Source organism: Ursus maritimus, unplaced genomic scaffold, assembly GCF_017311325.1.
Source record: "Ursus maritimus isolate PB19 unplaced genomic scaffold, ASM1731132v1 scaffold_16, whole genome shotgun sequence".
Lineage (NCBI taxonomy): Eukaryota > Metazoa > Chordata > Mammalia > Carnivora > Ursidae > Ursus > Ursus maritimus.
The window spans coordinates 20,333,240-20,351,908 of NW_024424008.1; the positions used below are offsets into that span (position 1 = coordinate 20,333,240).

Sequence of the window (18,669 nt, forward strand, 5' to 3'; positions counted from 1 at the left end):
ATTTATTCCTACCAGCTGCCATTGCTAAGACTATTTTGGAATACCCCTTGTCAAATTACCTTCAGAGTCTTCGGCACATTCATTTTAATACCTACATGGTAAGAAATCTTGCTCTTTGGAGAGTGACTCTCAGAGCCAGTCAAATAAATATGGTAATCAAGCTGGTGAAACATATTTTTTAAATGATAAGTGAATATGAAATTACTAAGACTTGCAGAGCCTATAGCTTATAAAATGACTGTGAACACATTTCCCAAAGAAAAACCCCACAAAGCATTTACATAACAGCAACAGTGAGAATAAATGAAATTTTCTTAAGGAGTCTTCTAGGCAAGCAAATGAATAAGTTCTAATATATATCTTATCTTATGCATATCTGTATTACCTTTAATTCAGCCTCATTTAACCTCATGAAGTGGTTTACATTTTTAAGGACAGTCCTTCTTATAGTATTTTTTATCATGTCAGAATATAGACGAGTAACCATTACTTCTCCCTTGTTCGAGTGAATATCAAGTTAGTATCTTTTAACTATCAGATTTGGGTTGACAGTGTCCTAGCTATCACCAACTACCTGTGATATTAGCAAGGGACTCCGTCTGTCTGTGCCTCTGGTCCCCCCTATTCCAGGATGAGGGGGTGGGGCTCATATGTCTTTAAAACCTCTTTTGAATAAATAATTATCGTAGATCTGTGTGTGATACTATAAATATCATATATCATAAATCTACACACTTCTCTGTGTGTTTTCAATTAAACCCAAGCCGAAGTAACTCACATTCAACTTACTAAAATGACATCCAGGCACCAATGTGTCTAGTATCTCTAAGACAGTCTTCTCTACCTGATGATAAAGATGACATCTGTATAGCATGTTATGCTTATCCTGCCTCACTTAAGTCTCACATCCTAAGAGCTGCTATCATTATCCTCCATTATGCAGATGAAGAAGATAGTGAGATTCAGAGAGATTCAGTTAGCTGTCTTAGGCGATGGACTAGCAAGTTGTAGAGCCAGGACAGAGGCTCTGGCTCTTTGGCTTCCAATTTAAGACTCTTCCTCCATCGTCATTTACCTGCAACCAGTCTTTTCATTAAGAGGCACTTTTTCCAAGGTGTCATCATCCAGAATTTACACTCCTCGAAAATAAAATCTGCCTTCAGGGAGCCTCTGGCACCTCTTTAGACTATCCACTTGCGTCACTACAGCTCTCTCTGCTTTTACAAACTAGTTGTTTTGTCAGCATGAGTGTGACAACAATTAGACGTCCCCTGTTTTTGCCCCATGCCTTTTCTCCTTCACAGTCATTCAATGACAAGCGTAAAAAGAGCTTCATCTTTTCACGAAAATTCCCATTCTACAAGAACAAGGAGCAGAGTGAGCAGGAAACCAGTGATCCTGAACGTAAGTAGATTCTCGAAGAGAATGTCACATGCAACACAAGAGAAAAAAATTCTTCACGGGCAACACGCATGATGTAGGCTTCCCCACGCCACACGCCTAGGCAAACAAACATGGTAGGCAGGCAGGTCAGGGCTTACTACTGTGACCAGTGTTTGGCTGCAGTCTGGATCCTTCCCTTGATGTGGCTTTTCTTTGCAGAATGCATTGGAGAGGGACTTCAGGAAGCTGGGACTTTGCTTCCAGTCAGCATCTTTCTGTGACCAGGGCTGGGTCTGGTTTGCCTTTTCTGTCATACAGCTCTCGAGGGCTTGAGACAAATTCTTTTCTGAACAGAAATATTGGATTCCATTGCCACGTGTATGTTTTTGAATTCTAGCTCATTGAGCGATTAAATTCTCTGTATTGATTTACAAGCCCTGTGTTTACACTTTCCCTCCCAGCAAATGTTAAGCACTCACTGAGCAGTGAGCTTGTATTTTTGGTGGATACTAAATCTAAGAATTTGTCTTGAAACTTGGGAGTGGAGCATTGTTCTGAGTGGTACATTTCTGTGGCAACTTTAACAGTGGGCAAAAATGGCATTTGGTGACTCTTCCTCTTTTGTTGTAACAATCTTCTGATTTTTTTTTTTTAACTCTCCATCTTTTAAGTTGCTTTACAAATCTTTGAGTCTCAGCCCAGGGAGTTTGGGGTTAAAGTTGTTTCAAAAGAAGAAAGAGTGGGATCCAGATTGCTTAGGCAACACGGTCTGTCATGGTAGTATCCATTTCAACTCCACTGACTTCTTCCTTCCTCTTCCGTGGCTGTTCTTCCTCTCTCATTGCTCTCTCTGGGGACTTCCATGCAGGACATCCCCGGATTAGGTGACGACGGTTATGGAACAAAGACTCTGAGTAAGTTCCCAGGAATGGTCACTGTAACTTTTCTTTTCTTTTCCTTTCCTTTTGAGTTTGGCTTTTGTTCCTTTTCTTGAGGGCCCTTCACTCCTAGCATGCACAAGATACGAGTTTTATGTTACCTAGCTGTGAATGCTCCTACAGAGTAATTTCAGCCGTTTTGTTCTGCATGTCAGCATTTAAAAGCAAAGTGTGTCAGGCACTGTAACTTCTGTTGCAGTTCACACCGTCCCTTTCTGACCATGTGATGTGGCCAACATGGTCATGATGCCAACCATGGCATCTCTTGCTCTGCAGCCTAACACCTCCCAGAGAGCAAGAAGCCATGTTGAAAGAAAGGGTGAGCTAAATGTTCTAGAACAAGAAAGCAGAAATGTACTTTACGTCCTTTCTTTTGCCTTGGTAGCCAGAAATATTTAATGAACTTGCCAACTTCCATAATTGGGTCATACTTTGCTAGTAGTAAAGGAGCTATTTTATGGTCAAAGGGAACATGCCTTCTCAAAAAATAACCATTAAGCTATTTGATCTTTCATGGATAATTCTTTGTTATTAACTATGATTGATTTTTTTTTCTGACTTGCAGTGATCCTGCTTGAAACGTTTGTATGATAAAGTTTTAGATATGTATTAATATGTTTTTCTATCAGTCATTTATTAGCTGCATTACATATTCAGGTCTTCGTTTTATAGTATAGACTGCAAAATAAAGTATATTAAACCTTTAAATTTTCTAGTTATTAATGCCTTTAGTCTGTGTCTCATTGCACTGAGCAATAAAAATTAATAATCCTGTGTTAATATACTATGCTATGATTTTTCTTTCTTTAATACTAACTCCACTGTGTAGGCACCAATGACATAAGAACAGTTTTGTGTCTTTTGCAACTGTATCACATGCTCATTTTTTTATTTATTTTGTTTTGTTTTAATTTAATAGCTATGGGCAATATTTTTAGAAGCTGTTCATTTCATTTGTATAAAACAAAAGAGCATTGAGCTGGACTTTGTTTTCAAGAGCTGTTTCTTAACCCTGTGTAATGATATGCTTCATCCTTCAGATTGTTAATTTGGACTTTTTTTTAGATATAGATAGATATAGAAAACAAAATCTGATCAAGAGTAACTACTGATCTTTTTAAAGATGAAAACTTTATCTTTGAGTCTCTCTATGGAATATGTCACGAAATTTTTCTTGAATTAGTGGCTGAAGTTCAAATATCGATTTCAACATTATCTGGATAGCATCAAGTACCACCAGTTTCTAGATTTTCAGTGGGGGCGGGGTGCGGAGGAGAAGCATTTTAATATATATATTGTGAATAAATGAACATCACTGAAAAGTAGTTGCTATTAGAATATCAAAAATATGAGTGATGACCTTTTAAATCCAGAATGTGCAAATGTTTGTTTTGCTTTTTAAATACTGAACAGATTTCACTAGGCAAAGTTATTTGCCAATTAACGCTATTGTTAACCATCATTTGAACTTTCACTGGAACATGTTTTCAATTTCTCTTTACCTACAAAATGGAAAAATTCTGTTATACAATATCTTGATACTAAGAGAGATTAGTTAAGTAAAACACTGCATAGATAGCAAAGCTTCATTCTCAGTTATTTTAAAAGTAACAAAACAAAAACAAAACAAAAAGCCCCTGTCATCTCCAATTCAAGGTACTTAAGAGAATCATGTCTATGAAGACAGACCATTGTTGGGTGTGTACCTTGTCTTTTTTTCAACAACAGAAAACAAATTTGCCCTGAGTCATTCGCACATCTTTCCCTAGTGTCCCTTTGCTCCTGTAAAGTGTGTGCCTAAATTACCAACACAAAGAGAAACGATTGTGTGATTTTAACCCATGTTTTGCTTTTCTCTAAAACTAATCCTTCCAGGATGCATTAACTCAATTGTGAGAATCCTTCCACAACATATACGTGTATCGCATCATCACATTGTTCACTTTAAAAGTATAATGTATTTGTCAATTACACCACAATAAAGCTAAAAAAAAAAAAGACTACTGCAGCCAATTGGTGAGAATCTATAATATCAAATACATTTTAAAGCACTTTTTTACTATTAGAGAGAGAATAATGTTCTATATTCTTTTCCTTTTTCTAAAAATGTACAGTTGTCACTTTATAAAAGCCTGAAGTTACTGCTAATGAGCTTCAGAAATCAGTCATATATTCCTCATTTAATTAACCTGATATTCAAAGGACTTGATACGTTAACAAATTTATCATCTATAACTTAATACAGAGTACAAATGAAATGATTTTTGGAAATAAAAGCTCTAATTCTGACATACACATCCCTATTATGTTAGCTAAACTGTATTTTTTATGAAAAAAAAAAAACAATGTGAAATATCACTGTACAAGCCAGTTATTCCACAAGAATTAAAAGCATGCTTCATGCCAGGACCTGTGCCTGGTATCAGACCATTTACCCCCTGCATGTTTCATTCCTCCAGAACCTAATAGCTATCCAAGCAAGAATCTCAAAATAAAATCAGAAAATATTGAACTGATTCATAAACTATTTTTCAGTGACACGTTTCTTCCTCCAAGATTTTCTCCTCACTCACTGAAGCAGGAAAAGTCTTCAACCGTCCCTTTTCATCCTGAGAATTCGTTTAAGAAGTATTTACGTAGAAATAAATTTCACGGGGTCCCAGGGACCACCTGGCAATCTGAAATGCAGTATTTCCGCAGAATACCTACAGGCTAACACAGAGAAACAAAAAGCTTGTAAGCAAACAGTGCCTACACACCAGAAGCTTCAGGAAACATCCAGCTGAGACAGATGGACCCTTGTCACATGAAACTGGAAAATCAGGCCCATATGAACAGGGTAAAAAGTATGCAAAAAAAAAAGTGGTTAGATTGACATTCTCTATTTTTTTTTGTAACTAAAGGTACTTTCCTGTTTGCTAAAAAGAAGGCCTAGCAATCAAGTAGTAGCTTCCTGTAACATGGAGATAAAGTTTTCATCTTTTGTATCTTATCTGAGTTTTCTTAATGCCACCTCTTCTGCAGCCTTTCCCGTGCCCCCTGCTTACACTTGTAGTAGCCTTGCATGAGTGTTACTCCTTCACGTTCTGGCTGCTCTCCAGTGCTTGGTATTTCTTTAATTTGCTGTGCTGTTCTTGCAGAACATGTTTCTTCTAATGCCAGCGATAGCGAAAGTAGCTACCGTAAGTTACTGCTTTGGTTTGTGGTTCTTTTCTTTGCGATTGCTCCATTGCCTGTGGTGGTCATTTCCGATTTTTGCTCTTGTTGTGTTTTAATCGCTGCCCTTTATCATCTTCATCCAAAGCAAATGGCTTGAAATGAAACCGTCGTGTGATGTGGAAAGATACAAAAGGCACTAGAGCCGTCTGTGGATTCTTTTGTGATGTGTGCAAGCAGTAGCAGGCTTGCTGATAACCAGAAACAGTCCCAACCTCAGTCGGCTGTGGCCTCCTGATGCAGTTCTCCCAGAGAAGGGGGATGGGGGGAGTTCAATATGGCGGACTTGGACATTCTGCCCCCTAAAATAATTAAAACTCCCTGCAGGGTGGTTGAAAAGTCATCATGATTTTATTTTCCTTCTCATTTTGCCTTTTTCTTTCTGTTGCCAGCTTCCCTTTCCAAGAGAAATCTTGCAAAATTACGGTGTTCCTTTTAAATGGAGTGTAAACTTTTATATCTCTTCTCTCCTTGATTAATATTCTAAGGCAGATACTATGATATATCTAACTTTATATTTCTGATGGTTGGGAAGTGATGAAAAAGTTTCATCCTCTAATGGTGAAGGAACTCACTTTTTTTTTTTTAAGTGAACAAATCTTGGCTCAGAAAGCTTAACTTTCTGTAAAGGTAGGTAACTAAAAATTATTCCTGGTCTTTATCTTTGTTTGGTCACCTCAAGCCATTTGCTTAGTGTATAAAAATATTCACCAAGCACATCCCTTGGATGCATTCTTGTGGTTTCTTACCACCTACTTACTGGGTTTTGGTGACTACCGTAGGTACATATTACCATGGGGATCCTTACAGCTTCTATAACATTTATTTGTCCTACTTAGTGAAATGGGCTACTCAAAAAGTGATTACTGGGGATATTAGAAAAGTTCAGGCCCAATACAATTGACCCACAGCCACCATGACAGAAATTGGTTGGGATTTTTCCCCCCTTGAATAGCATATTAATTGAAAACTAAAAGAGTTTCTGTTTTTGTTCTTCCATTACAGCATGGTATTTTAAAATACCATGCCTTTTTTGTGGTAGAGTGCCAACTGGTATTCTTGGAATATGACAAATTCAATGTGGATTTTGAGAAAGGCTTCATAGAATCAGATTGGTAGCAAATAGAAAAAAAAGCGCAAAAGAGGAAAGGTGGCAGATGGAGGTAGGGGCCAGAGGAGGAAGATGAAACATAGTGCAGAATGAAATGGAAAAAAAAAAAGTGATGAGATACCCTTGATCAATCAAATAATATGAGAAGGACCTATCAAAGCACCAGTCAAATAATATGAGAAGCACCTGTCATTCTTCCTTAACAGAATGACAACAAGTCTTCTTGGTGACAGGAATCAAAGGGTTCTTATTCTCAACATGATCCTTCACATTTTCACATTCTTCACTCTTATAATTTTATGGTTATCTCAACTTGGCGAAACACCTGCCTCCCCTTCCCTTCATTTAATTTTAAAACAGAGACACCAGGCCAAGAAGAAGTGACCAAAGATTGCCTTCCTGACACGTGAGGTACCCTCAACTTAGTATAAGGAAAAATAGAACTTGTTTGTTGGGTTTCATGGGACCAATGGCCCTAGTTTCTTTAATATCCAGGTTTAAGTGTTGTGTTTCTATCCTGCAGACACAGGTACAGAAAGGGGAAACATCAGACCATGTTCTTTCGTTCCTTTTTATGGAATGCATATACAAAAACTACCTTTTCCTTGGAAATCCTTTTTAGTGGCCCCTCTTTTATCTTTCATGGGTAGGAATGTTCTTCCCAGAATCATTAAGTTAGAAAAACTGGGCCAAGGCTTTCAGCTGCTTACAGGGTTTTTGGTAGAGGTGTTTTAAGATGACATTAATAACTCTTCATTACCAAGTGGTGGGTGCACACAAATACTTACTGAGTGAATAAAGGAACCACTGGCAAGCAGCCTGAATTATCTATGAGAAGAGAGAAGAATTGAAACTGGACTCCATGACATTATGAGAGCAAATGTGGAGCCAGTAATCAGCATTGGTTTGGGTCTCATCTGAGGTTACCGATCAGCCACTCGGATTGCTTTCTTTATAAATGAATGAAAGTGAAAACAGCCTTTGTCATAGCTTAGAGGGAAAAAAATGGTATTTCTTTCCCCAGGATGGAAATACAAGGAATTATAGAGGAGTGTTTCTTTATTCGTTCAGCATGTACCATATACCATGCTCTCTTCAAAGGCACCATGAGACCCAGTATGAATCTCAACCAACTCTAGAACTCAGCACACACATAGTGGGGAGAGATACCAATAAACAAAAACAAAAATGCACCATGTGTAGCAGTTTCTACAGTAAAAGTCTGGTTCAAGAATAGTAGAGGCTTCAGAGATGATTTCAAAGATGATTTCAAAGCCTTTTGAGCTGAGCTTCGGAAAGATGAGGCATGTGCCAGCTAGATAGGTTGAGGAAGAAACTTTCCAGGCAGGGCAGTGGCATGAAAAAAGGCCCAGAGACTTGGAACAGACATGGTTTCCAGAAAATTGCCATTTTGAAATCAACAGAGGCTGCATTTTTCTATTGAATTCCTGAGTTTTGCTGTAATTATGACAAACTTCTATGTTTTATGAAAAGCAGTATAAACAAAGACTAAAAAGACCCTTTCCCACTGATGCCAGGTGTTATTTTTTACTCTTAGAACCATTCCATGTCTACTCTGGGACACAATGCTTTAAAAAATGGTCAGTGGTTAGAAACAAAGTCCCAGACCACTATGTCTCATACATAGCTCTAGAGGCACAATTCACATTGCATCCTTAAATTATGTGTTGTGACAAACTTAACTGAAAGCTTTATACATTTCCTGAGATACACACACACACACACACACACACACTTACACAAACCTCAATTTCTAATAAACATCTCATACCTTTCCTGCACCATCTCAAGATTATGAAATAGAATTTTTCAAAGTCCAACTACATCGAGCACTAGCTAAAATGCAGTTAATTACAGTGCATATTGTATAATTATGCAAAATACCCCCTCAAAACTATCTTAATTATGGACTAATTCCAGAGTTCTCTCTGTCAACAATGTAGTACAGTGCAGGCTTGTATTTGTGTTTTTGTATCTTAGCTTTCAGATGTCCTTGTATTAGGACACAGTAATAAACCGTATAGATATAATGGAGACTGCAAATCTCTGCAGCTAGACCTTCCTTCCTCAAAACTCACAGAGTTCTTTATATCATGATGGGTATGGGGAACTGATGATTATCTTTCTAAGCTGTTGGTGTTCATCAGTTAAGTAAGAGTTTCAAAACATGAACCTTGAAGGAACGATCTGAGTGGAATTGAGTGCTGATAAGAGGAGACCCAAAACTTTTCCATTGGAATTTGTCAAAGTAATGCCCATATTCTTCTCCTTTCTTCACTGTCTTCAAGGATGGCCCTTGTATTTTCTCGAGTTCTCTAGCCTTTATAAAGCAATTTTTCATTATCTATTTTCTTACTTGGTTTCTGCAACAAAACTGAGATATGTCTCATGTTAATACTCCATTTTACAGATGAGGAAGCTGAAGCTCCAAGAGGCTGCACTATATGGTGGCACTCTGCCAGATTAATCGAGATATTTTGCTTCTGAATTCCCTACATTGTCACTCTTCCAGACAGTTTGTAATGCCAGCCTCCTCATGTTTTATCCAGTACTTTTCAACTATTCCATACCACCTATCAAATCAATACAAGCAGAAATATTTATATAGCCTTAACTGTGCACTAAGCCTGGTTTTAAGAGTTGTATGTACATTAACTGATTTAATCTTCTGAACATCCTATGGAGACAGTGAAACACTAATTCACTATGTGACCTTGAACCTCAGGCCTCTCCTATGTAAATTGAGTAGATTGAGTGAGAGCACAGATGGCAAGCAGATTTGAACCAAGATCCCAGCTCTGACCAGTGGGTAATAGCTGCCAGAAGAATTGTTTTGGAGAGTATGGAGGCCGGATTGAGGCCCAGCTGTAATGTAGGCAGTGATCAATCTGTGGTGCCCACCAACGGCATAGAATGGGGGATTGACACCACGTGCTACAAATTCACCATCTATGAACACCATGATCTCCAAGCCCTTTCTTAGAGCTAACATTCTGTGCCTGTAAGAACCTAATTTCTTCTTAAGAATCACCCATCACCCAATGCAGGCACTGAACAATACATTTAGAACATTAAATGTACTGCCCTGGGCTTCCCTTCCCTTCTCTCTCTTTTCTAGTTTCCAAAAATTCCTAAAGAACACCAAGTTGCTTTTCTCTATCATCTGAACGTATGGGGGTCTTCCTCTGAATCCTCCCTATTGTGACTTGCTTCCAGTTCAGACAGGGTCTCGTGGAGACTGTTGGCAGAGGCTTCTGCTAACTCTCCCACAGCTGCAGCTGTCTGCACCCAGCACTGTGCTGCTCTCCCACTTCCAGCCATGCACTTGCCAAAACAAGACCAAGCAATAATTTGTACCTTTTTGTCAGCTGTTATTTCTAAGTGCCAACACCTCCTGAGCAAAAAATAGAAAAACTACGAAGGATGACTCTTGTATGGAGATGACACAGCAGCATTTAAAAAAAAAAAAAAAACCACAAAAAAAAAAAAACAGTAGGTGCTTACAGATGGAGCCCCTTCTGGCCTCCCAATGACTCGGCCCTGGGTTCAGCTCCTATCTCTGCCACCCATTCTTTGTTCATTGGTAAGGTCTGCCCCTACATCCCAACCCCATCAGAAAATTCTCCATCTCTTGCCATCTACTCAGCAAGGAGTCAAAAAAGACGTGGTTTTAAATCTTGACTCCACTACTTCCTGACTGAGAAAACAAGCCCCATTAACACCTCTTAGCCTCAGCTCCTTCATCTGTAAAGTGGGGATCATCAGAGCACCTACCTCAACAGAAATGACTATGAGAAACAGAAAGCAATGGATGTGAAAGCCCTTTACAGCCATACAGACATGAATTATCTTTCCTTCTTGCTGTGGCTTTTTTTCCCTCCTCCTCTTAGTCTCCTTCACTTTACCCATAGGGCATTTCATTCCCGAACTTGAAAGTAAAAATTGGCTTAAGGTGCTGAGATCACAGCTATGATATAATCCCATCCACCACAGCTCCCCTGCGGGTCAGATACCCCTAACACAGTACCTGACTGTCACAGGGTCTTTAGAGAAGTGGGGTGGGCCTTGACATAAGGATGCTGCCACTGCGATCTGCCAGTCTTCCTGCTCTGAACAAGAACCAGTGCCTTTTCTAAGTTAGAAAGTAAACCCAAAAGCAATGGATAAACAAAAGAACTACAGAACTCTCCAACAAAGTTAACCAAAGCTATGTTGCTTTGTCCTAGTTTTCTGACTCACAAATGAAGCATACTGTCACCAAATATCTTATTTAAGGTTTGCCTTTAGAATAGCCCATCAGAATGATTTGTAAGGACATTGGAAAAAGATTCCTATGGGAACATGACGTGTTATATTTATTTAGAGAAAACCACACTTCCCAAAGTGAAAGCATACAGACAGAAACACAAAGGAAAACCTATCTTTGGCCTCATTACTCATCCCATTTCCTACCACTAAAATCAGAATGCAAATTCATAGACATTTCTCTATGTTAAGCACTGGGGACACCATGGTAAATGAAAGCCAGTCCTCGCCTTTATGGAGTCTCCAGTCTAGTAGAGAGGCATAAGTGTCTCCTGATGTTTAAAACCTTTGTTAGCCTGTGCTCAGGATTCTTAGTCAGTCCATAAAGGTTTCCCTGTGAAGTTAGTCAAACACTACAGTACTAGTCAGCCATGTTTCTACCCCTAAAGCTATACTTTGTCCCCAGCCATTTCCATGCTTACCTTCTGAGTTCCTATGACCTCTACATATCTCAGGCTTTAGATAACTGTGGATCTTAGCCGTCAGTCACCTTCATTATTTTTTGGCCTAGACTCTGTAAATTTCAGCTGTTTAGTTTATTAAAAGGGAAATATATTTTCCCAAATTAAAAAAAAAAAGCCAAAACCAATTGTGAATCCGACTCCTCACATACTAAACCCCTGCCCAGATGAAAGAAAAGTCCCTGAACATTCTTGGAGCAGCCATGAGTAGATGTCACTGAGAAGGAACACCAAGACTCATTCTCTATGCCATGAGGAAGTAGCTTAGCCTAGCAGGGCCATTCTCAGAGTAAGCCTGTGTTAAGGGTGAGGAGAGTTGTGACTTGGGCCTGGGGCCATTTCTCACACTTGAAAAAGTAAGACACTCACCCTACCCCATGCCAGCTACCTGGTCTCCGGGGAAGACATCTGTACTTCACAGCTTTATCCATATATTGCCTCATGTCCCCAAATTCGTTCTCATGATCAAAACTGTCTGTAATATTAACACCTTTTATGAAATTAACTCACCTTTCCTGGTACTACCTGTTAAAGGAGGAGCACATTGGCAGATGGAATGGTTTTCAAGGGGGATGAGCAGAGAAAGCAACAAGTTGTGTTGACCTTTGGTTTCATGAAATACTACCTCCTATAACACTGCTCTGTAGAACAGCATACAGGAAGTCCTTTCCAATACCCCTAAGCTATTTCCCTACCAAAACACAGTCAGTCCTGGACCTAATGCAAAGAAAGAGTAGATCCTCTGAGTTCACAGCTGAATCAGGCTAATCTTGTGCCCAGTTCATGAGCTGGGTAAAAGAGATGTTTGAAAAAGTAATTGCCTAAAACCAATTAACTTACCATGTTTATCTGTTGACTGGAGGCCCTCTGTGAATCAGGCTTGTAGTAAATGTCACTGGAGGGGCTGACACTTTTACTGCATTGTCTTCCTCAGTTCTCTTTCCAAAGTTTGAAGGCTAGATTTAGCAGCAATTCTGATCAGTGATTTAGGGTCCTCCTCAAATTTTTTATCTTCTTGAACTGACCAAGCATTTTCCTGATGAGTTAACATTAGAATAAAATCTCCAGTGTCCTGTGGTATATGCTGATGAAGTTTTTGTAACATAAATGAACCAAGCAGACACTTGCTTTTGGACAATGTGCTTCTTTGGGGAATAAAATAGAAGATGAAATAAAAGGTCCAGAAATTCGGAATGATGTGGCAGCAAACTATGGGATGGACCCTCTCCTTGAACTGAATGGTTTCATTTTAAGTGTAAGTAATAGGGGCTCCACTTCTCAGTGTCAGACAGAAGGCAGTCTCATAGGTCACTGCCCTGCTGAATTGCAAGTAGCTAGCCTCTCGTCATGACTTACAGTTATAACCATCGAGAACCTGATACTATCATAGTGCTAAAGAGTTTTATGAGGATGGAGGGATTTGGGGAATGACTCAAGGAGAGCGAGCAAGAAAAATGAACCCTGAACTGTGTCTGTTTCCTGTGTTTCAGAGCAGGGCTTGTAGCTGGGATCTGTGGGATATGACTGGTTATTAGTTCACTGTAATTTTCCTTTCTTCTCTTCTCAGGAGGGCAAGAAGACTTCATTCTTTCTTATGAGCCTGTCACAAGGCAGGAAAGTAAGTTTCCCAGCATGCTCTGTTTCCTGATTTCCAGGCCATATCAGCTGACACCGTTAAGGACTAAGGAGGATAAACTCTGCTATACCCCACTGTCCCCAGACCAGACTCTGCTCTGTCTTTGGCACGAACAACTTACCTGCTAAGCATGGGCAGGGTCAGCTCCCAGGAGAAAGGGGTAGCCCTCCAGATGAGTGGTCCTGAGTGGAAGGAGCACCGGCAAATCATTAAAGAACCCCACGCACAGGACAAATGAATAAAATCTCCTGGGAGACGGATACCTCAGTATTGAGAAAGGTTTTCTAGCAGATCTGTCCTAAAATACAAGCCATCCTCTGGGCTGCTTCATTTCTTTCTCTGGGAGGCATTTATACAGAAGCTAATGGCTATTGACAAGGATATTTCAGAGAAGATTCAAGCATCGGAGGAAGAGTTGTACCAAATGGATTTTAGAGTTCCTTCTACCTTCCTGTTACAAAGGAATTGGGAAAACCCTAGCAGAGAATAGGGAGCATTTTGATCTAAGGAAAAGAAATTATAAAAACATAAGGTGTCATTATACTAACAATTACTTCTTAAAGTCATTATCTAAACAATGGCCAGATAGCTGCTTTGGAATCTTTTTTCTCCCACTCAATTGACTAAATTCAGCAGTTGTTTTGACATTGTGTAGGCATAACCTAAGAGTAAGCAAAACCCCTCCAAACGTTTCTTTTCACTGAAAGACACTGCAGTTGCTTTTTCCTACTGGTAAATTCCAGAAAGTAGGCACAGCCAACATACCGAGGGTTAAACATCAATTTCTCCTGCTGGACTGTATGGGCAACCAATGAAGTAACACCCTCACTGGTTCTGTTTGGTAATTCGCCTTAAGACTCACCTAGGCAGAGCAGTTGTGCAATCCTGTCCATGTCTTTCCCCTCATTTGCATCTTCCCTTCCCTCTCTGCAGTAAACTATACCCGGCCAGTGATTATCCTGGGCCCCATGAAGGATCGGATCAATGACGACTTGATATCTGAATTCCCGGACAAATTTGGCTCCTGTGTGCCTCGTAAGTATCCTTTCTCTTTTTGCTAGAAGAAAGGCTCCCCTCCTTTGAGATGATAAAGTGTAATTCTGTTCCTCAATGGTCTCTCCAGTGATTCAAAAACTATCAGTTACCTATTATCCAAACATTTTTTTTAATCTGAGCATCTTATTTAATTTTCTCTGCTTAACACTTTCATCAGTGCTGCTGTGTATTGTTTTCTATTTAGTGAGCATACTATTTTCTCCAAACTAACTGTGGTCCCCCAGAAGGCAGGATGAATCCTTTCTCTGTAACTCATAGCCTTTAAAATAGCATAGAATTATTGATAGGCATCAGGATGTTCTTACAAATTGATTGAAATGCCACTGAAGCATCTTTTCCCATAGAATAAGAGAGATCAGAGACAAAGCCACGTATTAAAAATCATCTCAGATGACTTAGGGCCACATGTCAATCCCAAAACAAAACAGCCTTTTCCATGGGTGATGACAGTGCTGGGATTTGAGATGATGAAGACAAGAAGGCGTGTAAAACTTTCATCTATCCTCTAGGCCATCACAGATTTTAATCTGCTCTCTTGTCCTGATGGACGATCACCCAGTCTCCTGGTCCCACTGAGTGTAGCCCCATAAGAGTCTATCGGCTCTGCCTCCCATGCATACCACACCTTCCCATTCACCCCTTACTCCCATGGCATCGCACAAAAATGCGTGGAGGCCTTCTGCTTCTGGTGTGTGTGTGTGTGTGTGTGTGTGTGTGTTTAAACAGACACACACCCCCCAACTCCGAGGAAATTTCAATTGAGCTCTTAAATCTATCCCAACAAATACTTCTTTCTCAATGGATATTTTTGAAGCTTTATGCTTTCAGGTGTCTCCTACATTCAGCACTGCAGATGTCACCCAGAATACCTAGGAATAGCAGGAATCACATGTGTGCAAGTACAGAAACAGAGGGGAACTAGGGTGATTGCTGTAGCTCATGAAACGGTTCCCAGCAAGGACTCTGGAAAGAGATCCTGCCGAAGAACCTATCTTGAGAAAGACTCCAGACAGAAATGATCAAGTCAAACCCTACTCCATTCATAGCAGTCTCCAGTGCTTTCCTCCACTTTGGAAAGAAAAAAACCCAGACAGTCCTTAATTGCCATTCCCACTTTCCCCTCCACCTTGAACTTTTTCTTTTGTTTTAATTAATAGCACTATTTTATGATACTCAATATATGTTCATTGTACAAAACCTGGAAAATGCTAAAAAGAAAGTTCAGCGAGAAAATAAAAAATATACAGACTTTCAGAGTATCCAGAGATAACATCATTGTTAATATTTTCCTAGATTTTCACCTATTCCTTCTTTTCTTCATTTTCTCCTCTGATTGGGTACATATTGGATACATAGAATTTTTTTGGCTTAACGTTATTTCAATTTTTATGTAAATATTTTAAATGATTATTACATCATAATCATTCCTTGTTTATGGGTATTTTGGGTTGTCTCTCCTTTTCACTCTTACGAATTATAATTGAAGTATAATTTAATCATGTGATAATTATTATTTTTAATTTATAAATTAATATAATGAACATCTTTAAGGATAAAACTTTATCTGAAGCTTTGATAATTTTTTAAAGATAGATTCCTAGGAAAAGAGTATCGAGTGAAAGATTGGAAATATTTTAACATCTTTTATTTATACTGATAGGATTGCTTTCTCTTCTCTTCTTACTAAGAGCTTCAGTCATCTCTAACCATGGTTAGAGTTGATGACTTCTAGTCCCACCTTACCTGTAAAGATCTCATTTCACATCTTTCAAATCCCCGAATATATTTTTACTGTTTGTCCTTTTTTTCCTCCTGTTTATGACACATTTTCTTGCTGTTTTGCTTGTCCCATAATCTTTTATTGCATACTGACATTGTGACAGTACGTAATTGAGACCCTGGATTTGGTTATCTTTCTTTATAGAACATTATGTTTTTGTTCTGGCTGGTAATAATTTACTGGCAAATCAGCTTCTTCAGTTCTGACTTGGTTTTACACTTTGTGAAGGTGGGTCTAGAATAAAACTAGAGTAACCTTCTAAACTGTAGCCCTTCCACTCAGTCACTTAAGCAACTGACTCTTGAATGTTGGCTCACCTCATGATCTCAGGGTTGTGAGATCCAGCCCCACATTGGGCTCCTTGCTAGACATGGAACCTGCCCCTCCCCCTGCCTCCCTCTCTAAAAAAATATAAAATAAAATGTTAAATTGTAGCCTTTCCATGTTCTCAACCAAATACCCAGTTCTACTGTAGAGTCTCCTAGCACTAAATAACCTCTAGACCGTCCACTTGGAAATGGAGGTGGAGTGAAGGTAGAGTTCCCCTCGTGTGTTTCTCCAGTCTTAAGGTCACAGCCCTGGGCTGCCTGTTGTCTGATGCCTGACAATGGCTGTTCCCTACACCTTGTCAAGTTTTGTAGTTGCTTACAGTGGAAGGCTAACGGGTACCTCTTACTATGTAATGGTCCTCCATATTACATATTTTTGTATATCTATGTTGAGGGTATGGTGAAGAGAAGAGGTGTACAAGCTGTCTATGAATATAAATTACCTTAATTTTATTATTTTTGTTTTATAAAGATACTACGAGGCCGAAGCGCGAGTATGAGGTGGATGGCAGAGACTATCACTTTGTCATTTCCAGAGAGCAAATGGAGAAAGATATCCAAGAGCACAAGTTTATAGAAGCTGGCCAGTACAATGACAACTTATATGGAACCAGTGTGCAGTCTGTGAGATTCGTAGCAGAAAGGGTATGTCCACCAATCATCTTATACCTCCCCTAAAGAAGGTTCCTGGGTGACAAACTGCATTTTTTGTCATTACTCTTTCCCGATTGCAGTTGTAAATTTTGATTAAATATTCCTTTTAAGACCTCTAAGCTGAGAATGACTTTAGACCAAGGTCATTAATCTTTGTTCTAATCTCAATAAGGTATGCTGACCAACTTGTGGGGAGGTGGGGGTTATAAACCTAAAGGCACTTAACAGCTTGAAGTTCATGGAGATTCACTTTGTCCTTAACTCACTTATCTTTGGCCCCAGTAAACAACATTGAATTTATTAAGGAAGCTTTATTGCTCTCAGTTGTTTAAATCAGGGTCCTCAATTCTTTTTGTTAGCAGGAGTTACATTTTATCTCCCTGAAGACTTTGTACCCACATAATGGAGGGTAGATAGATGAAGAGACTAGGGCGTAGCCTACAGCTGACAGAAATTCCAGCTTAGAGGAGGTGTGAACACTGCCATTCCCTTCCCGTTGATAATTTCAAGGGCGTGGAAAAGAAGAGAATGTTCAAGAGAGAACAGGATAGGAAGGCACTTGAGTGTGGCTTTAAGATCTGCCTATAGAGAGATCCTGATCTCCTGTCAATACAGAGGACCAATTTCATGGGAGAAAAGACAAGAGTTAAGAGTCAATCCTATTTGTTATATAATTAATATTTGTTGGGTTGATTTGATGTGATTTGACATAGCCTTTTGATGTACTGGTAAAAAATTAGAAAAAAAAACTTTTAATGTCTATCTGAGAATACAGTAAGCTGCATCTCTTCCTTTCTCTCAAAAGTTAGGTTCTGTGAGCTGTATCATGTTGTTTCAAATCAGTTTCCTCGATGATTGCATCTATTCTCCCCTTTGAACATGTAAATATAACCTAATATAAGTTATGTACTGGACAGTGAATAATCAAACAGCATTTAGACATTCTGTTTAGCTGTTGCGTTTCACAGAGAGCAAACTTGGAATTTATGGCTTAAGTGATATAGGGTTTGAACCATTTTAGTATGTTTCTCCTGTAAGAGCTCAAGTATTCACTAGAGTCTCTTTGTTTTCACGTGGGCATTATAGAAAGTTTTTAATCCCTATTATTCATTTAGGACTGTTTCTATCTGTACAATATGCTTTTTCTCTTCTTTTCTAAAGTTCTTCTGGCCTCAGGGTAATGAGGCCATTTCTCCCCAGGAGTTAGAATATGATGTTTGCCAAATGTATCTACTTTTCCTGAAATACTTTACAAAGCAACTCCTTGCTCTGAGCACTCATTGCAGCGGAAGCCCAGTTAAATGAGGTGTGCTATATGTAATAGGGTTTTCATGTAACAAACAAATTTACATACACTGTGCCATACACTCTCTCAGCACTTGAGATGTAATATTGAAGGAAACTCTTTTTGTATCCATCCTCAGCTACGCAGGACTGAGCATATCCAGAGCAGGATACATATAAGCACTCAACAAATATTTATGGAATTGTTCCAAATGCACGTGATTACCACTCCTCCAGATTTAACATTGGTCAGGGTGAGACAATGAGGTGTCTATTTATTCCAACAGACAATTCTGTCAGTGTTCAAGACTTGGGTTTGAGTTCTTCTAGCACTGAGACTAAGCAAGTTACATATTATTTCTAAGCCTTAGTCTTATCTTCTATAAAATGTGGCTGATAATACCTACCTCATAGATTTGGGGATTTCTTGTTGACAGTTATCTTCAGAGATAGTTTAGAGAGCTTCATGAGTGTGGACCCAATCACATTACATAA

The 18,669-nt window shown here is 39.1% G+C and overlaps 1 protein-coding gene across 9 annotated transcripts in view; it reads left to right on the plus strand.

Annotated features, from left to right (window-relative positions):
• The window catches only part of DLG2 (discs large MAGUK scaffold protein 2), a 1,159,208-nt gene that overhangs the window by 1,131,517 nt on the left and 9,022 nt on the right, over positions 1 to 18,669 (plus strand). For 7 of the 9 annotated variants that reach the window (XM_040630955.1, XM_040630959.1, XM_040630954.1 and 4 more), the window contains 4 exons: positions 2,252 to 2,297; positions 13,003 to 13,053; positions 14,005 to 14,106; positions 16,709 to 16,881. In XM_040630955.1, the coding sequence (XP_040486889.1) occupies positions 2,252 to 2,297; positions 13,003 to 13,053; positions 14,005 to 14,106; positions 16,709 to 16,881 (372 nt within the window). Of the gene's footprint in view, positions 1 to 1,304; positions 1,405 to 2,251; positions 2,298 to 13,002; positions 13,054 to 14,004; positions 14,107 to 16,708; positions 16,882 to 18,669 lie in introns of all 9 variants that reach the window. The other 2 variants (XM_008704379.2, XM_040630956.1) reach the window with 1 other exon arrangement.